Source organism: Ictalurus furcatus, chromosome 18, assembly GCF_023375685.1.
Source record: "Ictalurus furcatus strain D&B chromosome 18, Billie_1.0, whole genome shotgun sequence".
NCBI lineage: Eukaryota > Metazoa > Chordata > Actinopteri > Siluriformes > Ictaluridae > Ictalurus > Ictalurus furcatus.
The window spans coordinates 5,317,501-5,338,090 of NC_071272.1; the positions used below are offsets into that span (position 1 = coordinate 5,317,501).

General features: G+C 44.0%; 1 protein-coding gene across 4 annotated transcripts in view; it reads right to left on the bottom strand.

Annotated features, from left to right (window-relative positions):
- The window catches only part of vav2 (vav 2 guanine nucleotide exchange factor), a 188,870-nt gene that overhangs the window by 53,360 nt on the left and 114,920 nt on the right, over positions 1 to 20,590 (bottom strand). For all 4 annotated transcript variants that reach the window (XM_053648698.1, XM_053648697.1, XM_053648695.1 and 1 more), the window contains exon 3: positions 8,325 to 8,383. In XM_053648698.1, the coding sequence (XP_053504673.1) occupies positions 8,325 to 8,383 (59 nt within the window). The remainder of the gene's footprint in view (positions 1 to 8,324; positions 8,384 to 20,590) is intronic.

Consider the following 20,590-nt stretch of genomic DNA (forward strand, 5'->3'; position numbering starts at 1 on the left):
TGATGAAATGTTACATGGGGATGGGGTAGTCGTACACGTACAGAGCTGCTGATTGGTCAGAAGATGTCGATTCATTTTCTTTAGACGACAGTTAGTTCCGCTTCACTAATTTGATTGGCCGATCGGCGTTCCAAGAGTGCTTATATTTAGTAGAACCGCACTACGATGTTTCACTGTCTGCATCACTCCGTTCGTCCGTGTTCCGTGTAAAACTCCAATTCCAGCAACAGTTAAGTGAAACCAGCTTGTTCCTGGTGGCTGGTGAGGGAACGGCTGTTAGCTGCTATAACGCAAGTTCACCAACACTCGACTCGACAAATATAAAAGCGCAAAGTATGGTGTGTTGTTCATTAATGTGAAAAATCGCTGAAACGATCGGCTTTGTATTGTGCCTCAGCACACTGCCCCGTTGTTGATTGGGCAGGGGTGGCTCAGCGGTTAAGACCTCGGTCTATTGATCATGAGTTCATACCCCAGCTCTGCCAAGCTGGCACTGTTGGGCCCTTGAACGAGGCCCTTAACCCTCAACTGCTCAGTTGTATAAATGAGATAAACGTAAGCCGCTCTGGATAAAGGAGTCTGCCAAATGCCGTAAACGAAATGATTATTTTCCTAAAACAGCACACCCCCAAATGCTTTGATCGCCACACAGTGAAATATTCAAAGTGGGTATGTGTACGAGTGACAGTATAACCAAAGATCTTGCTTTACAGTTTAGTATTCCCTCCCCCCCGTGTCATTATGATATTTTTCTGCTACAATTATTTACGATATTTAAATGTGATGGTCTCCTTTTCTGTTGTATCCCGAAGTCAGGGCTGTTTACTCTGACAAACTCCATATCATCAGAAATCAACCATCCCACAGCGGTTCCACTGAAATGCATCAAACTCACACTAGGTTTAATTAGACTGGGTACGCACATCAGTCTCAATCCAATTTCGCTTCGGAGTTTTTATCTCCGGGAAACAGATATTCGCTGTCCGTTTAGGATGTGGCGTTAATGGCGAGCACTCGGAGCTCTTCTTTGTATTTTTTTTTTGAGGCATGGCTCTGTGAGCAGCGGCGCGAATAGAAGCTGTCTCGGGTGTGAGAGAGCTAATGTCTGCTTCGTTGGAAATGTGGAAAGAGATTCATTTATTTTTTTCTCATTAAAACTATACTTATGTCTGAAAAAAAAACCCCCTCGAACCATTAATAGTTTGGCGTGCTGTGGGAATCAGAAGAAAAGCCTGGTTCTGCGCTGGTTTAAGCGATAGCATTAGAGAAGCAGAGTTCAAATATTAGGGTCATGGTGTGGGGGCGCGTATTTAATCTGGATAATGAGGAGCCGGCATGACCAAGGCCAATTTTTTACCCCGAGGCTCTCGTGTCTCAATCGCGTGCGCTGTCTCTCTCTCATTCTGTCTCTCTCTCATTCTGTCTCTCTCTCATTCTGTCTCTCTCTCTCATTCTGTCCCTCTCTCTCATTCTGTCTTTCTCTCTCATTCTGTCCCTCCCTCTCATTCTGTCCCTCTCTCTCATTCTGTCTCTCTCTCTCATTCTGTCCCTCCCTCTCATTCCGTCCCTCCCTCTCATTCCGTCCCTCTCTCTCATTCCGTCCCTCCCTCTCATTCTGTCCCTCCCTCTCATTCTGTCTCTCCCTCTCATTCCGTCCCTCTCTCTCATTCCGTCCCTCTCTCTCATTCCGTCTCTCTCTCTCATTCTGTCTCTCTGTCTCTTTTCAGTCTCTTGCTCGTTCCACTTTCTCATCTCAGTGTCTCACACGATCGATTTCTCAATATGCACCCCATTTTTCTTAAACACCAAGCCACTAAAAGCGTGAAATGATCGATTTCTGTCAAAACGTGGAGGCTATCAAACAAACCACTGATGACGGTTTAACTAGCGGGAGAGAAGCCGATGAAGAGTAGATCTCAATACACGATCTAAACGGTGTGTTTATATACAGTTTACAGTCTGATCTAGAAGGAATAAAACACCCGGGGACGTGCTGTTATAGGAAAATGATCAGCGGCAAGGCGACGCGTTGAAGCAGAGTTACCGTTTCCGTCCTATAACAGGACAACCCCGAAGTGTTTTACTCCTCTTACGCCACAGCAATCTGCCAACAAGTACATTCTTTTAACTGTATTTGTTAATGTCCAATCGTCATTTTTAGCCGTTTATAATCACGTTTAACGTTGGGGAATCTTTGCAAAACAAGTTAGTAAAACAAAAACTGAGAAAGGAGCCACTGACTTCCTGTTTCAGTGGACGTTACCTCAACACACTGAATAACGCCGCGCACTTCAACGCACTTCACGGGAACTTTACAAATAAAAAATAAAAAAATGATTTGTGCACAAAGATTGATCGAACGTATTCAAAAGTAGAACAATAAACCGATGTCTGGAATTTACGGTTTCAGTCCCGCATTTTTATGAAATTAATAACCAGAAACAGCTATATATGATCTTTCAGGATGAGGCAGGAGAGCATGGCTTGTCTATGGCCCGTTCACATGAAGTGTTTTTACGCTGAGATTTCAAAGCTGCGGGGATGCAACGAACACGGCTGTGTGAAAAGAAAAAGAAAGTGGGAGAACGAGGAGAAAACTGTGGAAAAGTGACACACCTCTACATGCTGCTATCTTTTCTATTTCATAGCAAAAACAAGATCCTAGACATGACTCTCTCTCTCTCTCTCTATTCTGTCTGTCTCTCTCTCTCTCTCTCTCTCTCTCTCTCTCACACACACACACATATGCGCGCACCATTCTAGAGAGAGACAGTATGATGCATTATCCAGATGTGGATGCCAGATGTCCTTTTGCAATAAAAATAAAAGTCTGCGTTTGACTGCTTAGATAAGTATATAAAGCCGAACAAGACCGTTATTAACTTCCAGCCAAACATTACGATATTTTAAAAGATAAACCAACAAACAGGAGTCATGGAGGCATCAACACGAAGGCTGCAACTCTACAAGGAAGCAGCTCGACACTTTACCTTGAAATGTAACCAGTGAGAAATGTAAAATATTATTCCTGCATTCATTTCATTCTTCAAACATCCGTTTCTTTGAGTCATCCTTTATAGATCATGAAAACGTTTGACCTGAACGCGTTCAGCCCGATAAAATATTTTGAATCGTCCACAACTTCACGTTTAACAACAAACTGCGTCGCCCAAGTTTCTTGAAGATCATGAGAAGAAGAAGAACAGTTCTCTCCTTCTTTATTGTTCCTTTTCAATAATGTTACAATCTTGACTAATGACATCACTTTGAAAGTAGAACGCTGTTCTAACCCAAATTATAGACGGAGAGTAAATTACCGACTACGTTTACATGGACAGCAGTAATCTAATTTTTGACCTTATTCTGAATAAGACAATGTTCTGATTAAGGTGTTTACATGAGTCGCTTTTAGAATGCTCCTGTCATGTCCCTGTTTTACATTTTATAGGACATAGAGCGATTAACAGCACACGTCATTACGTCACCGCGCCACACAGTCCGACGTCCCTCCAGAATTTCACGTATCAACATACGGTTCGTCTTCGTTATGGTACCGTATACAGTTTTGGGTGTTTTTATTTCTAATTTCACGAAAGCTTCAGGTGCGGTTAATTATTTGTCATGCTATACGTGCTAATTAACGACTGCTTGAAGCTGTGAGCTGCGTCCAAAACTGCGTACTTACATACTGTATAGTAGCCGAGATACATGTATTTCACCTACTATATAGTAGGCAAGTACGCGGTTTGGGACGCAGCCGTGCTCTCTTGTTTGCTGTCAAACGGTTGAGCGCTGCCGTGTGTGTACGTGTCCTGTCTCACAATGCGGTGAAAACTCCCACACGGCGTTAATAGTGTGATTAAGGTGTGTACATGTCTGTAATACACGTCGATAATGCGACTAAAACAGGAGTACTCCACACGTCTTAATTCCATTTGTGTTTACTTCGAGTATGACTTTAGTCGGATTAAGGTCATCAATAATCGCTGTTTACATGCTAGTTTCTTAATCAGAGTATCGAATTAATCGGGTTAATATCAGATTATTGTTGTCCATGTAAACGCACTGATTGTTGTTATTATAAGGAAATGTCCTCATGTCAATATCCTGAACGTCCTCATGTCATTGGCATGTACGCAGGTTAACCGAGTTTTGTGTATTTGCTAGGCTAAATCCAGGCTAAAATTTCAAGCACGCTACTCATTTAAGAGGAAGACACATCCTGTCAGCAAAGAGACATTGTATAAATAACGTAAGACGCCTAAAATGGGTTAACACGTTCACATCTTCTTAGATACTGTGGTTAAAATGTTAAAATGGTTAAACAGCACCGCGATCGTAGAGACATGCGGTCTAGTTTACCACAGGAAACACAAAGCAGCCTGGTCAGAATGTCTCTCTTCTGGCTCCTGTCATGCGAATAACCCACAGCTAGGTGATGCGAGTGGGTGTCTCTATAATTAGGACACACTTCTCCTAACAGCAGCTGCTTTGACTCGGCTGGGCGTGTCCTCGATTAGCTGACACAGTGTTTCAGTGCAGACGATGTGAAAGAAATATGCTGTGGTGCAACTAAAAACAGTTTGATCTAATAAATTCCCCTGCAGTCGGTGGTGCGAGATCTAAAACAGGAAACCCCACAGGATGAGAGGATGGTCACGACTCAGCAGACGCACACAGATGCAGGAGGAGAGAGGGTAGAGCGAAAATCTAACCCGTCGCTCACCTCGTCGATAGGCTTCAGCGCCTAATCAATGAACAAGCTGGCAAATAATGATGTCCCAGCTCGAAGCAAATAATTACAGACCGAAGAATAGATGCTAGTGCTCGGGTCAAAGGTCATTAGGGTGAGGTATTTATACTGGTGTATTTTGTGTAGGTGGAAAGCAGGGGTTGTCCCTGATGCATCACTCTAGGTCATGATAGAAACACCCTCTTTTGCTTTATCCATTTATGTTACATATCGATATTATAAATATCGCTCTGACTACGAAGACGGTTTTTGCGTGCTACTATTTTGAAATGTTACCGTGAGTCGTATTCGAATTGAGTGTCCATGTTTTGTTTTTTTTTTTTTTTAGCCTTTTTCGCCATCCTGACCAAAGACCAAACCCAAAATCGCTGTATGGGGGTAGCTAGTGGGTGTTTTTAAGTTTACTATGGACGACATCTGTACAAGCTAGCTGCGGGACATACGCAAAACGGCACATATCTGGAGACAGATCAGATTTCTTCTAAAAAAAAAAACAAAATAAAATAAATAAACATTGCAGACTGAAATGCTTGTGTATAAAATGCATCACTGTCTACTAGTGACACACTGAGCCTAGAACAACGTTTTTTTGCTCTTCCCAATTTCTCATGACGCTTTGATGTACAGGAATAGAACAGTGAAAACATCTGCGCTGTTATGTCTTGGATAAATCAAACACCCGATACCCGTAACCGCACGTCGAGGATCACTGCCTGAACAAATACCTGGAACCAGAGAACATGGCTAACGTTTCATAGTCGGGTGGGAATAATATTCATTTGCAGTGATAGACAACGATTTGCATGTCATTTGCATAGAGTTGACTTCACTCAACTTAGTTTGCATTGCTGGCCCCGCCCCCTTTTCACTTCATCTCTAACAGCTGTGAGAAGCTCTCATGAATGACCTCTGGCCTCCTTGTTGCATTTCTCCCAGTGTGAACACAGTGCTTCTATGTGAAGTAATAACATTACAGCTGTCTATATCCTTTATGGGTAACTACACTATTAGAGACACGTCATATGAAAAGAAAGAAGAAATCTCTGATCAGTGTTTGCTCTTTTGGCTGATTGTTTATAGGCTACAGGTGCTTCAGAGGAAAAAGGTTTACGACTCTAACGCTGCGGTGGCTGGATGAAAATGGATGCTCTTACCTTAGTACTAATTTATTCAGCACCCACTGCCTTCATAAAAATATAATATAGCTGCAAGCAGCGGGCCCAAGCACCCAAGGTGTCTAGCTCATGAGCCAGTATTGGCGTGTCAATGTCATTATGTCGGATCACTGAACACATACATACATGTGAACTCGGAGCTGCAGTGCATGACGTACAGTGGAATTATGCCACACTTCCTGTTTGTGCTGCATTACATGCTAACTGATCACCTTGTCGTGGCAACACTGTTTAAGATATCAAGCATTCCTTCACAATTGAGCACTGTGTATATATTGCCGTCATGAGGGTTGAATTTGGTTAGAATCTGACGCTCTAGGCAGAAAATTTAAGAGTTTGGTACCTAAAACAAGCAAAAGCTAACATGACTGACTTCCTGTTGGGCGGACTTAATGGGTATGAATGTAAAATTTGCTTGTCCTAAAAAGACCTATGTGACTACCGAATTTGGTGCGTGCTGGTGAAACCGGGCACTCGTATTTAAGAAAAAACGCACCTCCGGGGTTGGGGGTTCGAAACCCGCCTCCGCCCTGTGTACGTGGAGTTTGCATGTTCTCCCAGTGCTTTAGGGATTTCCTCTGGATGCTCTGATTTCCTCCTCCAGTCCAGAAACTTTTTCTGTAGGCTGACTGGTATTTCCAAATTGTCCGTAGTACGTGAATGTGTGTGCGATTGTGCTTTGCAATGGGTTGGCACCCCATCCAGGGTGTCCCCCGCCTTGTGCCCTGAGTTTCCTGGGACAGGCTCCAGGCTCCCCTACAACCCTGTGTAGGATAACGGGTATGGAAAATATATGGATGGACGGATGGATGGATGGAATGGTTTGCTTCCTGTTGGGCAGAGTTATCGGATGTGATTGTGAAATTTGATTTTAAGGGACTTCTGAATTTGGTGCATGTAGATAAAACTGAATGCTCATATTTAAGAAAAATGTTAAAGGTTGTAAATGCTGGTGAGGCCTTTGGGCCATGCATAGATCCAACATAAAATTTTATGAAGTTTCTGAGCTTGCCAAGTACCTCAGAAATGCTGAAAATGAATAAACAAGGCAAGAACAAGAAGGTCCTTTGCACCCTTGGTGCATGGCCCCCAATAATTGCACCAGTGCATATGTTTCATCTCTTCAGGAAAACAAGGAAAGTCCGTTTTTGGTCTGTCTCTGAGACTCTGTATACAATTTATGACTCAAGCTGATCGCTTGCTCTCTGATGAACAATTAAACCACACCTTGAACCAGATTCATTTGCAATGTAATCTAATGCATTGACATTAACTGTCTCATAATTACTGTTATTAGCATACTTCATTTCTCCCAGGCACGAAGACAACTCCGGGTGATGAAGGACCCACTTCTGACACCATGGAAATTCTATATAAGTAGAAATTCTGGCCTAATTCCAGACGAACCAACCAAAAGAACATTCTAGTATTGCTCCAGAACTACAGGGAGACACTCCAACAGGATACTGTATGTAGAGAAAGAGGCTCCTTCAATAAAATGTCAGAAGAACACAGCACGTTTCAGTGCCACGAATAAACCCTGAGGGTCACGCCAGGCCACAGACTCCACAACCGCTAGAGCTCTGAGCGACTCACCACGATGTGACAGGACACAAAAGATTCCTTTCTCCAACCTCTCTCACACGATGAGAGCTTGCTGAATCAGGCTGCGCTCCGAGTGCTCTTAAAAACGCGCACAGGGAACGTCGCAGAGGGTAAAATTGACTTGCATTAGTCACAGACTGCGTTCTCTGCCAAGTCACATCCAGTGAGCTCTCCTGCTATGCTTGCAGGCCTTGCAGTTGCGGAGACACTCTCAAAACTTCCATGTCTCACATCTCGGCTTAATGGACTCTCAGCACTCGGGCGTCCGGTTTCGAGTTTTTAAATATCTTCACATGCAGATGTGATACATCCAGTGATCACATCAAAGATACTGCCACCTCAACAGGAAGTGATTCTGCTCAACCCTCTTCAGCTCTCAGCCTGTTGAGGTCATTTAGTGATTTACTCACCCCTCGCTCTGTGTGTAGGCTAATGGTAAAATGCTAGGCTAAAGCGTTAGCTAATGGTACTCTTCCCCCAGGGTCTAATGGGCCGCTCCATCAGCTCATTACCGTGCCGGATAAAAGGCTTTATTTGTGGAGCCCAGGCACGTAAAGACACACAAACAGAGCCTGCTGTGTCCCCAAGGGCCTCACAGCCCCAACTGCACAGCCAAATCCGACGCACAGCTTGAGCCCACATGCTGCTCTTGGAGCCAGACACCATCTTAAAGCTTTCATTTGAAAAGGCACCTGAGCCTAGAGCAGGGAAGGAACGACACAAGCACGGGAGAAGGAAGCAAAGAGCAATGCTAAGATGTGGAGTTGAGTGGGGGAGAGATGGAAATTTACCTGATGCCTTTGATCTGAGCGATGCTGTGGTGGGAGATTCTGGACAGCGCAGAGATCACCTATGAAAATACAAGAAGTTCGGGTTAGCAATGACGTGAGACACAAGTAAGGAATAAAAACACACTGTGGCATGCGGTCATAGGAAAATAATCAGCGATGGAGTGCTGGGGTGTGGTGTGGTGTGGTGTAATGCGGCCTGACACGAAGCAAGGCTATGGAAAAACTGAAACGTATTACATACTACAAGCGCATTCATATAAACCTGTTATCTGAATTACAGCCCGTTGTAAAATATTCATCAGCACCTTCTGACCTATCAGAAGAGAACATTCAGCAATGCTGTGGTGTAATTAATCATCTTAAAGCTTGGCAGACATAATGTGACAAAAGCATATAGCTCTAAATCCCTGTACACCGTTTCTCAGGGATTTACACAGTCTTCTTCTGTTTTCTCTCTCCGAGCTTCCTGTGCATTAGCAGCGGCTAACAGGGTTAAATGCATAGAGCACTCAAACCCAGTTAATGCCAGTCATGAGTCATGTGCGAGTGGGCTCATCGGTTTAGACACTGCGGGCTTCCAGATGGTGTGATCAAGAGCTCTGGGAGTGTTTTGTAGATCCACACACACACATACACACGCATAATTATAAACACGTAACGTTGGAAAGGCTTTTGTCTTGCCTCATTACATGCTTATAGGAGTGTTAAACCCATTGCCATGTTGACACCAGCTGCCCATCAGCCTTAGCAAAGTGCTTTGTGTGTGTGTGTGTGTGTGTGTTTGTCTCTCTAAGCAGGTGTGCACCCTCTCAGCTTGGCTATATACACTGACTCAGTGCTCCTGCCGCCATGAAGGTGAGTCCATAAATGAGAATGAGCTCTAATGAGAGCCATCACATCTCAAAGCGTCTCTCTGAGAACACGCCTTCATTTCACACACCATTTACACACAGTCATATCACTTCATAACTTTCATATTTTCAAAGAGAGCTGGAGTTTTGAGGCAGGGGAGGTGATATGGAAAAATAGTATATCATGTGTATATATATATATATATATATATATATATATATAGTATACAATGCAAAACATATGTACTGATATTTACTTTTACTGTGGGTATGAATAGATTACACAAAACATGCCGGTAAAATGGAAATGCAACAAGTTAAAAAACAGTCAGTCAACCAGCAGTGAGTCACATGGCCATCAGGTGGTTGTCCAGTCAGTCAGTCATCCATTCAGTCAGTCAGTCATGCAGTCAGTCATCCAGTCAGTCATCCATTCAGTCAGTCATCCAGTCAGTCAGTCATCCAGTCAGTCATCCATTCAGTCAGTCATCCAGTCAGTCAGTCATCCAGTCAGTCAATCAGTCATCCTGTCAGTCAATCAGTCAGTCAGTCAGTCATCCAGTCAGTCAGTCAGGCATCCAGTCAGTCAGTCAGTCATTCAGTCATCCATTAAGTCAGTCAGTCATCCAGTCAGTCAATCAGTCATCCAGTCAGTCAATCAGTCATCCAGTCAGGCATCCAGTCAGTCAGTCAGGCATCCAGTCAGTCAGTCAGGCATCCAGTCAGTCAGTCAGGCATCCAGTCAGTCATCCATTAAGTCAGTCAGTCATCCATTCAGTCAGTCAGTCATCCAGTCAATCAGTCAGTCATCCAGTCAGTCAGTCATCCAGTCAGTCAGTCAATCAGTCAGTCAAGAAGTTGCTCAATCCATTAGTGAGTCAGTAAGTCAGTGAGTCAGTTGACCTTCAGAAAAAAAACAGTCAGTCAGTCTGTCAGTGCTTCAGGCAGTCAGTCCATCATCAGTCAGTCCATCAATCAGTCAGTCTGTCTGTCTGTCTGTCTGTCAAAAAGTTCATCAGGTGTCCATCACTCAGTGGTTTACAAAAAATAAAAACACTGCCAGTTTGTCTGTCAATCAGTGTAAATCATTCTGTTAGTTGTTAAGTCGTCAGTCAGGCAGTAATTAAATCAAATTTAACAAAGAACTAAAGGGAACAGTTTTTATCCAGTCTATTACTTGTTAATCTAAGTACCAGTGAAGTTGGTCGATGTTGTGATGAACTGTCTAATACTGACACCTGTTACACGATCAGAATAATCTTAATGTCCATTTCTACCAGAAAGCTACACATATAAACTTTACGTTGCATCTTATTCCACCACCTGCTCCTCATGAGCCTGTAGTTGTCTCTCAGCCTGTGGGTTTTCTCATGCAGCCCAGCTGAGGGTAAATGAAGCCTTTAGGATCAATAGCACTGCGTTACTCTGAATGCATGCATTTGTCAGCCCTCTGTCTCACCGCTTCATGCACCAACAGCTAATGGGTATAAATATTAATGGAGCCTCAGTGTGGTGACACCAGGGCTGCCCGGCTGAGTTATAGACCACCGATGCAGCTTTTCATCACTCTCTCTCGCTCTCCGTTTCTCTCTCGCACCTCGCTCAGCTTGCAATGAATCTCGGCTCACCCGTCCCTCTTTCTCCTGCTATATCGCTCTCATCCCTCACTCTTTCCTCTTTTTTCCTCATTCTTCAGTCATCACTCAGGTCAGGTCGGAACCTCTTTCTGTTTCGTCATTATTGATTTCCCTCTCATCTCAGCGGCGCTCCCTGAGGAGCAGTCAGTCGCAGCCGGAAGGAAACACATGGCCTCTGTCACCTCTCACACACACAGCAGATCAAACACAATAACTGATTTGGTGGAAAGGAAGAGAAAATATTACACTCCGTGGGGACACAGGTGATCCGCTGCATCAGACAACAGCAGGAGTCTGAGGAGCAAGGAGCGAGTGAAGAGAGAAGAGAAGAGAATTGAAGAAAGGAGAAAAAGAAGAGCAATGAAATAAAAAGAAAAGAAATGAGAAGAAAAGAGAGGAGGAGAAAGGACAAGAGAAAAGTAAAGAAAAAGGAGGAAAGGAGAGAAGGAAAGCAGGAGAGGAGCGGAGAGGAAAGCAGGAGAGGAGAAGAGAGGAAAGGAGAGGAGGAAAGCAGGAGAGGAGAAGAGAGGAAAGGAGAGGAGGAAAGCAGGAGAGGAGAAGAGAGGAAAGGAGAGGAGGAAAGCAGGAGAGGAGAAGAGAGGAAAGGAGAGGAGGAAAGCAGGAGAGGAGCGGAGAGGAAAGCAGGAGAGGAGAAGAGAGGAAAGGAGAGGAGGAAAGCAGGAGAGGAGCGGAGAGGAAAGCAGGAGAGGAGAAGGGAGGAAAGGAGAGGAGGAAAGCAGGAGAGGAGAAGAGAGGAAAGGAGAGGAGGAAAGCAGGAGAGGAGAAGGGAGGAAAGGAGAGGAGGAAAGCAGGAGAGAAGAAGAGAGGAAAAGAGAGGAGAGGAGAGGAGGAAAGCAGGAGAGGAGAGGAAGACAGGATGAAATAAGCATTCCCAATCATCATCACATCACCAACATGTAAAGATGAACACTCCTCTACAGCCAGCGCTCACAGCTTCATACTGTACAGTGAATGCCAAATCTACCAATGAAACTGAATCCCAGCCTCGGAGTCGAGGTGTGCACGAGCAGTGAGACTTCCCAGAGCAGTGCGTGGGTAAATGAGACGGAGCCCGGCTTCAGTTAATAAGAGGACTCGGTGCTGGGAGACGTGAGAAACGTGAGAACAGATGGCTGTGTGAAGAGTCACACAGTCCCTAACTTCATTAATAATCCACCTGATGAGATGCCACTGAGCTCTAACCAGCACAGAGCCTCACCGATCTGCCTTTAACTAACCACACACACACACAAATTAATGACCTTGACTCGGCTGAAGTAGAGCTAACTCCCAGCACTTGCTGGTCAAGTGTGTGCTCTTCTGTGCAGCAGTGTTCCTCTGTGATCAGTAGAGGAACAGCACCAGGGAAGCAGCACTTCTACTCAATGAGATGCAGAGGTGTGTGTGTGTGTGGAGGGTCAGTTTAGGGTCGTGGCTGGAGAAACACTAAATGATTTTAGATCAAACACAGAAAAGCAAGATGTGGTGCTGCCCAGACAGACTGGATAGATTACTGAGAGGAATCTCTACATATACACAACGCAAAAACGAAAAAAACCTTTAGCGCGTTAAGCAAAACGTACACTTCCGACGAGCATAGATTTTCCGAGCAAAATTTGACCTCGAGTTCAGCACCAATATCCATCCATTCATCCACTTCCTGTACCACTTATCCTAAACAAGGTCGCAGCGAGCCTCATCACAGGGAAGTCGGGGCACCGGGTGTGGGACACGCATCACAGGGCACAATCGCACATACATTCACACACCAATTCACACACTATGGACAATTTAGACATGCCAAGCAGCCTACAACACATGTCTTTGGACTGCGGGATTAAACCGGAGTACCCGTGGGAAACTCCCGAAGCACGGGGCGAACACACAAACACCGCGAATGGAGGATTCAGCGAAGGCGGGATTCGAATCCCCAACCCCGGAAGTGCGACATGACAACATGAAAACGGAAATATTTAAAGGCGAATGGGTGGAGAAGAGGATTTATTCTCCTTGTGTCAAATTCAAAACAGGAATGTTACCAGCTGGGGGGCTGTGGGTCAGGTGGTAGAGCGGGTTTCCACTAATCGTAGGGTTGGCGGTTCGATTCCCGGCCCACGTGACTCCACATACTGAAGTGTCCTTGGGCAAGACACTGAACCCCAAGTTGCTCCCGATGGCAAGTTAGCGCCTTGCATGACAGCTCTGCTACCATTGGTGTGTGAGTGTGTGTGGGTGTGTGTGGGAATGGGTGAATGAAACACAGTGTAAAGCGCTTTGGATAAAAGTGCTATATAAGTGCAGACCATTTACCAGTTCAGAGTCTATGGCACTAGCCAACAGTGGTAACGTGAAGCACTGCTGAGAAACAAAACCTAACCACTTCATTGTTCATATCACTAAGCTAATTACTAATGGACTGTTACAAAGCCCTGGAACTGGAGACCCCTTCCAAAATTGTTTTTTTTTTTTCAATTTGTTTATTCTTAGGCTTAAATTATGTATAGAAAAAAAAAAACAAAATCACATACGCCATACAAGCTGAATTAGTTGAAACTGCATCAAATTTCAGTTTGGATATAGTTGTGTGCCTTTAAATTCTACCCGACTTAAATGGCCACCAGTCAGTAAAAAAAATAAGACTTCTGGGCTCCAGAATGTCATCCTGCTTATTGTCTTCTCAGCACCTTTATGATGCAGGGTTATGCGGCGTGTCTCTGAGCGAGAGGTCATGTGGAGGTAACACGGCTTCATGTTGCCATTTTCTGAGCGGAGAAAAAGGTATTAAAAATGAAAGTGCACCCGCAACACTTATCCACCCCTTCCTTCTGTAGCCCCCGAGGGTCAAACAAAGATGGAAGTGAGGAAGATTTTCCTTTTAACGATGAGCCCTCTTACGTCCGGGGCTGTACATCTCCAGAGTTATCGAGGGGCGTGTCACTATCCTCAAAAGGATTGCGGTCGGTTCCGTGATACAACTGTAGCTGTAATCGAATGAAAAGTAGTAGGCACGGACTCAAACATCTTGCGTCAAGCCAGTATGAGTAAATCCGAGTATATCAGACGTTCGATTTTATTTTTTTTTTCCCCACCCGCAGTCTAGAGACCTATGCTGATCAATGCGTGAAATCTGGTCTCGTCAATGGCCAATGAAAACTGAGAAGCCATAAATGCAGGACGTAGATTTTTTAAATTGTCATTTATTGCTATGGGTAATAATAATATATTAATATACACTATATTGCCAAAAGTATGTGGACACCTACCCATCACACCCTTATGTGGTTCTTCCCCAGACAAAGCTCTACACACAATTATATTTGAATGTCTTTGTATACTGTAGCATTACAATTTCCCTTCACTGGAACTAAGAAGCCCAAACCTGTTCCAGCATGACAACGCCCCTGTGCACAAAGCGAGATCCATGAAGGCATGGTTTGCCAAGGTTTGCCAAGGTTTGAGTGAAAGAAAACAAGTGTCCTGCACAGAGCCCTGACCTCAACCCAACTGGAACACCTCTGGGATGAACTGGAACACTGAGTGCACCCCGGGTGTGAATGAACACAAATCCCCACAGTCACGAAAATCAAGTGGAAAGCCTTCCCAGAAGAGTGGAAATTATGGGATGTCCGCAAACGTTTAGCCGTATTGCGTAGATTGAGTTTGTGGCAGAATGAAGCACCTACACAACGAGAAGTTGAAGGACGACCACGACTATGCGGATAAGGAGAAGTACGTTGTTGTACGTATAGAAGTCTTAAACCAACTGACTGAGTCCAGTTTGGTTTTGCTGACATCGCTGTCTCCTGGAAATGTGCACAATTCAGTACATTCGGTTGTCTAAAAAATCAAGAGCAATGTGTGCGACGCCGAGTGTCATAATCTCTTAGCATTTTAAAAGGCGTTATATTATTAATAAGACATAAATCACAGAATCCCTCCTTTGTGGAGTCCTTATTTCCAAGAACAATTGCCAATTACGTCTAGGCTGAAGCTGAAAAAAAAAAAAAAAAACAATCCTCACTGTGTGTGGCTTTTTCTAAAAGCGTGGAACTCGAGCACAAGTGCTTGCTGTAATGAAAGCAAACTTCCATCTGAAAGCGATTACACCGTTATACCACGGCTTGCGGTCGCCACTTCCCAGGTTCCCTAAAACAGCAATGGCACCAAAGAAAGTGTGTGTTCACTGTAGACCGTTGGCATTCTCGCACTGCTTGCTTGTCACCTACCTGAACCATTTTCAAAAAAACGTAGCAAACCGCTGCTGACTCAGATGTTTGTGCCACCCTTAAAGCTGCAATATTATGCAATGAAACGTTTAACACACCTATTACCGACTATAAATGTGTGCAGCGCTTCAGGGGGAGAAAAAAAAAGGCACTTGAGAAAATACTGTGATGAAAATAAAATGTATGACGTCGACTTGAGATATTTTGGTGGTGTACAATTCGAGCTTTCCAGAAACTGCCAATGCGAACCGACTGTGGTCTAAGCCGTGGAAAGAGCCTGTGGGTTTTATATGGATATACCCGGACATGGATGGCGTTTGTCTTTTAAGCAGTTGTAATCCTTATAGAAACATGGTAATATATGTTTCTTTACCCTAGAAGTCTCTGGTTTGGAATAAACATGAAGCACCTCGGATTAGCCACCTAATTATTCATCTTTGGCAATTTGTTTTATGGTTTAAATCTCATGTCGTCATATATGAAATGTTTAATTATCCCACCCTGCTTCTGATGAACATTATTTCCCAAACGCAAAATCATAATCTCGTCTTTTATGCTGCCCAGAGTTTTGAATCGGTTAAAATTGTATTCGCTCTTATTAAATCATATGTTATTATTTCTTTCAAGCCATAAAAACGTGAACTGTTTGAACAACGGTTCTGCCGAACACTCCCATTACTCCAGCTAAGTGCTTGTCGATGTTCATTTGTTGCAGCAGGCTTTCTGAAACGGACGCGTCCGAGACGAGAATACACCTTCCTCAGCCGAGCAAAGTGTTCAGCATGGGCTGTACTGCTTCAGGAGATCAGCAAGACGCGTCGTTTATTCTTCGCAGACTTTCTGGATCGTGCAGAGGGAACTGGGATGCCTGGACGTCTTATTCGATCGAATTAGGTCATAAATAATCGTTTATTTTCGAGTCTTGAAGATGATAACGGAGCCGACGACGCCACCGGACGTTTCCGATACAGCTGCGAGAAACAGATGCTGCTGTTTCAGACCACGTGTCTGTTGATGCTAATTTGTTGCAGCAGGATCCGCTGAATAATGAGACACCAAAACATGATGAGCAAAACAGTTGCTGTCATAAAAAGAGATGCTCCTACAGGATTATACTGCATGTCGTGGAAGTCTGCTAAACAAACCGATTCTACACACAAAAAGAATAAGGATGAGCTTATAAATGCAAACGATGTAACATGAACATATTGGCTATGTGTGTGTTTGTGCGCATAAAAGTTGATTCTGCTTTTGGCAGGCAGTGGAATGGCTAGCAGATCCAGTGGGAGGATGCGCTGGCTGTGTTTGCAGGGATATAAAAAAAATGGCAGGGATTGTATGCCGATGATACAGTCAAACTGTGCCTTTACTTTTGTACGTCTCTGTGGAAATAGTAGAAGGAAGGTCGCTATTAACGAGCGACATGCTGACTGACCTGCAGTCATTAGACCCAGGTGAAAGGATTCTCCTGATCTCGAAGTCATATTCCTCTGCTGAGGTTCTTATCAACTCGGTGCATGTGAGTCTGAGCACAAAGATTACATACGGGATTAGACGGATAAACCAGAAAACCAATTGAGGTCTGCATCTCTCGGCAGAGGAAGATAAGAGAGAGACGGAAAGGAGAAGAGCACTAAATGCAGACCTGCCCCTGAGACATGGCAGTGTATAGTACTTGAGGCTGGATTGTCCCGCTGGTGATCATCTGAGATTCTTCCTCTGCTCAGCCGATGAAATCATACGGAATAACATCAAATCAAACTCCTTCCATCTGTGCAAGATATAAGATACAGCCTGTGATTCTCTCGCATTCTTTCCACACTTGGCCAAAATGCTTGGGGCTGTGCCTAAGATCAATTCTTGGCGCCATCGTTGCAGTTCAAAATCTCCAGGTGATGGTCAGAAAGGCGTGTAAGTGTTAAACCACATCAATGAACTGAGGTCAGGGTGGAAGATACTGCTTCAAAAGATCAGCAAGGTATACAGAGCTTTAAGCAGGCAGTCAATGTGGACCTTAATAGACATCATAGGCTTCTTTTGAAGGAATTAACATTGCTTGCTTAGATACAAAAAAAAATAATTCAGCGTTTTTATGACTAAACTTCTGTTAAACCTCCAGGAGCTGGTGGCGACACACATTTTCTTAGAAATTCACTGAAATTGTGGCTCATTTCCAGTAGTTACTGGGTAATATGCTTGCTGAAAGTGCATTCTTCAGTCCCTCCACTGCAGGCTTCGTATCGCTTTCCCTGACAGGAAGTAACATTACAAGTTCAGCCAATCACTCATTATTCGATGATGACTTTCACTCAAAACGTGAAACCCGGTCCATCATTTCAGGGTGAAACAGAGATCGGTTCTCTTGATTGCACCAAGGTGGGTGAACTGGAGGAAATGTAGTGTGCTAACAGACAGAGACATGGCAGAGACAGCCAAAGACACTCCGGTCAGCCAGGAGCTCTTCACTGTAAAGCATGTTGAGACTCGGCACCATTAAATCCATGATAATATTGCCGTTCTTCACATAGTAGCGCATGCTGAGATGATTTTGTATATTACGGCCATTTTTACACCAAATCATCATTAGATTCAATTTGTCTTCATATGAGCAATTCATATAAATCACAAGAGTCTTTCATCTGCTAGAAAGATCACATAGTGGAATGCTCATTGGTCCCATTTAAGGGCAGTTACCGTTAATCTCCATGAAATGGAGGATATTACAAAATAATTACGTTAGCTGGGCTTGGGTTTCACTGCACAGAGCCTGAAAGGCCATGTGTGAGGATTTACATGGCACACACAGAAGATAAAAGGCATAAATTCTCTCACTCTATTTGATTTTCTCATGCCTTCTTTCAGAGTTATATACAATGTGTGTGTGTGTGTGTGAAGTGTGGGCCAGATGATACCCTGCAGGAGGTCTCGGTGGCGACTATTAAAGTGACAACAGGACAAAGGGCCTCCATTAAGAGCTCTTGCCCCGCCCTACCACTGAGTCACCATGACAACCACCCAGCTGATGGACACCAAAGATAGGGGTCACATGACACCATCAATCAATGGAACAGAAATAGAGAGAGATTATATAAGAAGAGGTACACAGAAGTGATATTTGGCATGATAAGCCCTGAGCGTCTGATTGATACGTTTATGTTTCAGCTGATACAATCTCTACATAATTGCACTGACATCATGTGAAGTAGATTTCTAAGGAAAAAGATGTATACAGGCTAACCGAACCATGTGCATCATATTTTCCAGACTAAAACCAATATTGCCGCCTTCAATGTGCTTTTGATTTGAACAGCAAAGCAACTGTAACAAACAATAATTATTATTATGATCATTTTTCTATACATCTGTGTATTTGTTACAATGAAATTGATCAGTTTTCTCGTAAAACTATTCAGGAAGTGAACTGCATGTTTCCCGCATTAAACGCTACAATATAATGACGACTTCTTAAGGATGTACAAACAGATGAACATTTTATAGGCCTGTCAGAGATCAGCAGCAGAGTTTAATCTATGGTCGGGAGGTCGCGACGATGATGCTATGCCACAGCCATCAGTTAGGGGTTAGCGTAATAGGTGATAGTAATATAGGTCATGCTGTCTGGGGGTGTTATTACTTCGTCCCCTGTTAATCAGACCGACAACTACCCAATCAGGGGTGTCCGTGAGGTAATGTATGTGGAAGGGGCAGGTAGAGCGGTCCTTCAAGTGTGTTACGTTGCCATGTGATACAGCTTGAACATCAGTTTGAAAACTTGTGCTGGGGGTTTCACTTGTGTAGGACAACGTGCCTAGCGTTCATCCATCCTTATTGATAGTTGTCGTGTGAGAGAAGAGAGCTAGCTAATGGGTAGGAATTGGGAAATGGCCAAATTGGTGGAAAATGGTATCAAATGCTCCAACCCAGGAGACCGTTGAATCAAGGTAGCACCAATGAGAGAAAGCGAAACTAAACTATACCAACAGGCATCTCTGAAGTGAAATTAAACTGTAAAATTATAGTATAATACAAAAATAACTTGTACAACAAAATCATATGCATATATTTAGTAATCCAACAAGGAGATGTATTGCTTGGATAATGCAATATATAATTATCAATGTGTGGGGAGGGGCAAGGGCAAGGGCACGGTGGTTTAGTGGTTAGCATGTTTGCCTCGCAACACCTTGTTTGGGGGTTCAAATCCCACCTCCACCCTGTGTGTGTGTGTGCGAGTGAGTGCGTGTGTGAGTGAGTGTGTGCGCGTGATTGCGCCCTGCGATGGGTCGGCACTCTGTCCAGGGTGTCTCTCGCCTTGTGCCCCGTGTTCCCTGGGATAGGCTCCAGGCTCCCCCATGACCCTGTGTAGGATGAGTGGTATGGAAAATGGAAGGATGGCTGGAATTATCAATATGGTAAAAATGGTTTAAAAAAAAAAAAAGAATCAAAACCTTTTAGCAAGGTGCAAAACCAACAGACAAGCCACAAAAAAAAAAAACCATTGGTTATAACCCTGATAACATTGCTAAAAAGGAAACAGATCGTGAAAAATAGAGATGTGCGGTGTCCATCCCAGCAATGGCAAATGTGTTACCGTGGAGATGAGGAGGGGAATTAGTGGGTGTGAAACGAGGGCCGAGGGCCAATGTGATCTTGACACAAACATCACATTCGGGTCTATTAAACCTGTCTGTTGCTTTTTCTCACCCAAACCTACTTTTCTCCTCTGGTAAGAATGAAGGCGCTAAAGACGTAATGCTAAGCCTAATCAAAAACCGGAGATTTTTCCTCACAACCTGAGCTCAATACTGACAAGTGTGTCCGCTCATCCAGGCAAATCGACTTCACACGCTCTGAACGTCCGAACACAGCTGGAGGAGGGGAGGAACAATGTGTACTAACGTTGAGGAGGAGAGAAAGCGACTGTCACATTATGTTATTCTCTACCAGTTGGTGCCTTCAAAATAACACGGTGGTGTATGGAGGCAAGAGAGCAAAAATTTCATCTGGAATAATTCATTTGAAAATTCTCATATGCACAACTCTCTGAAATCAGCGTTTGCGTGTAACCACATGGAGGGAGCAACAACACGCTGGGATTGAGGTAGATCTTCTTTAAAGAGTCAGTCAGCACACTGAATACAACCGACCATAGCACAATATGCTTGAGGATCCAGTTTCACACTGGTGCTTTAGTATGAGTACGGAGGTGTCTGGGCTGCACAGGATGATGGCTGATGGAACAGACTGTGTGAGATGGCATTTAAGGCACTGGGCCAGAAGAATTGAGGTCAAGAGAGTGTGTGTGAGCTGTGTGTGTGAATCTGTCTGAACACTGTGCCTCCTCTCAGTAATTGTTAGCTTAGATTGGAAATCAGGCCTTCAGAGAGACTCAGAACTTGTTAATGCTCCTGCTGCTGAGAGCCAATAGTAGCCGTGTTCCATATTACACTGCAGCAAACATCTAGAGACATGCACCTAAAAATACAAGATGAGGACAAGAAGGAAATGTCTGCTTAAATACGGATGACCAGCTCTGCAGTGGTTAAAATTTC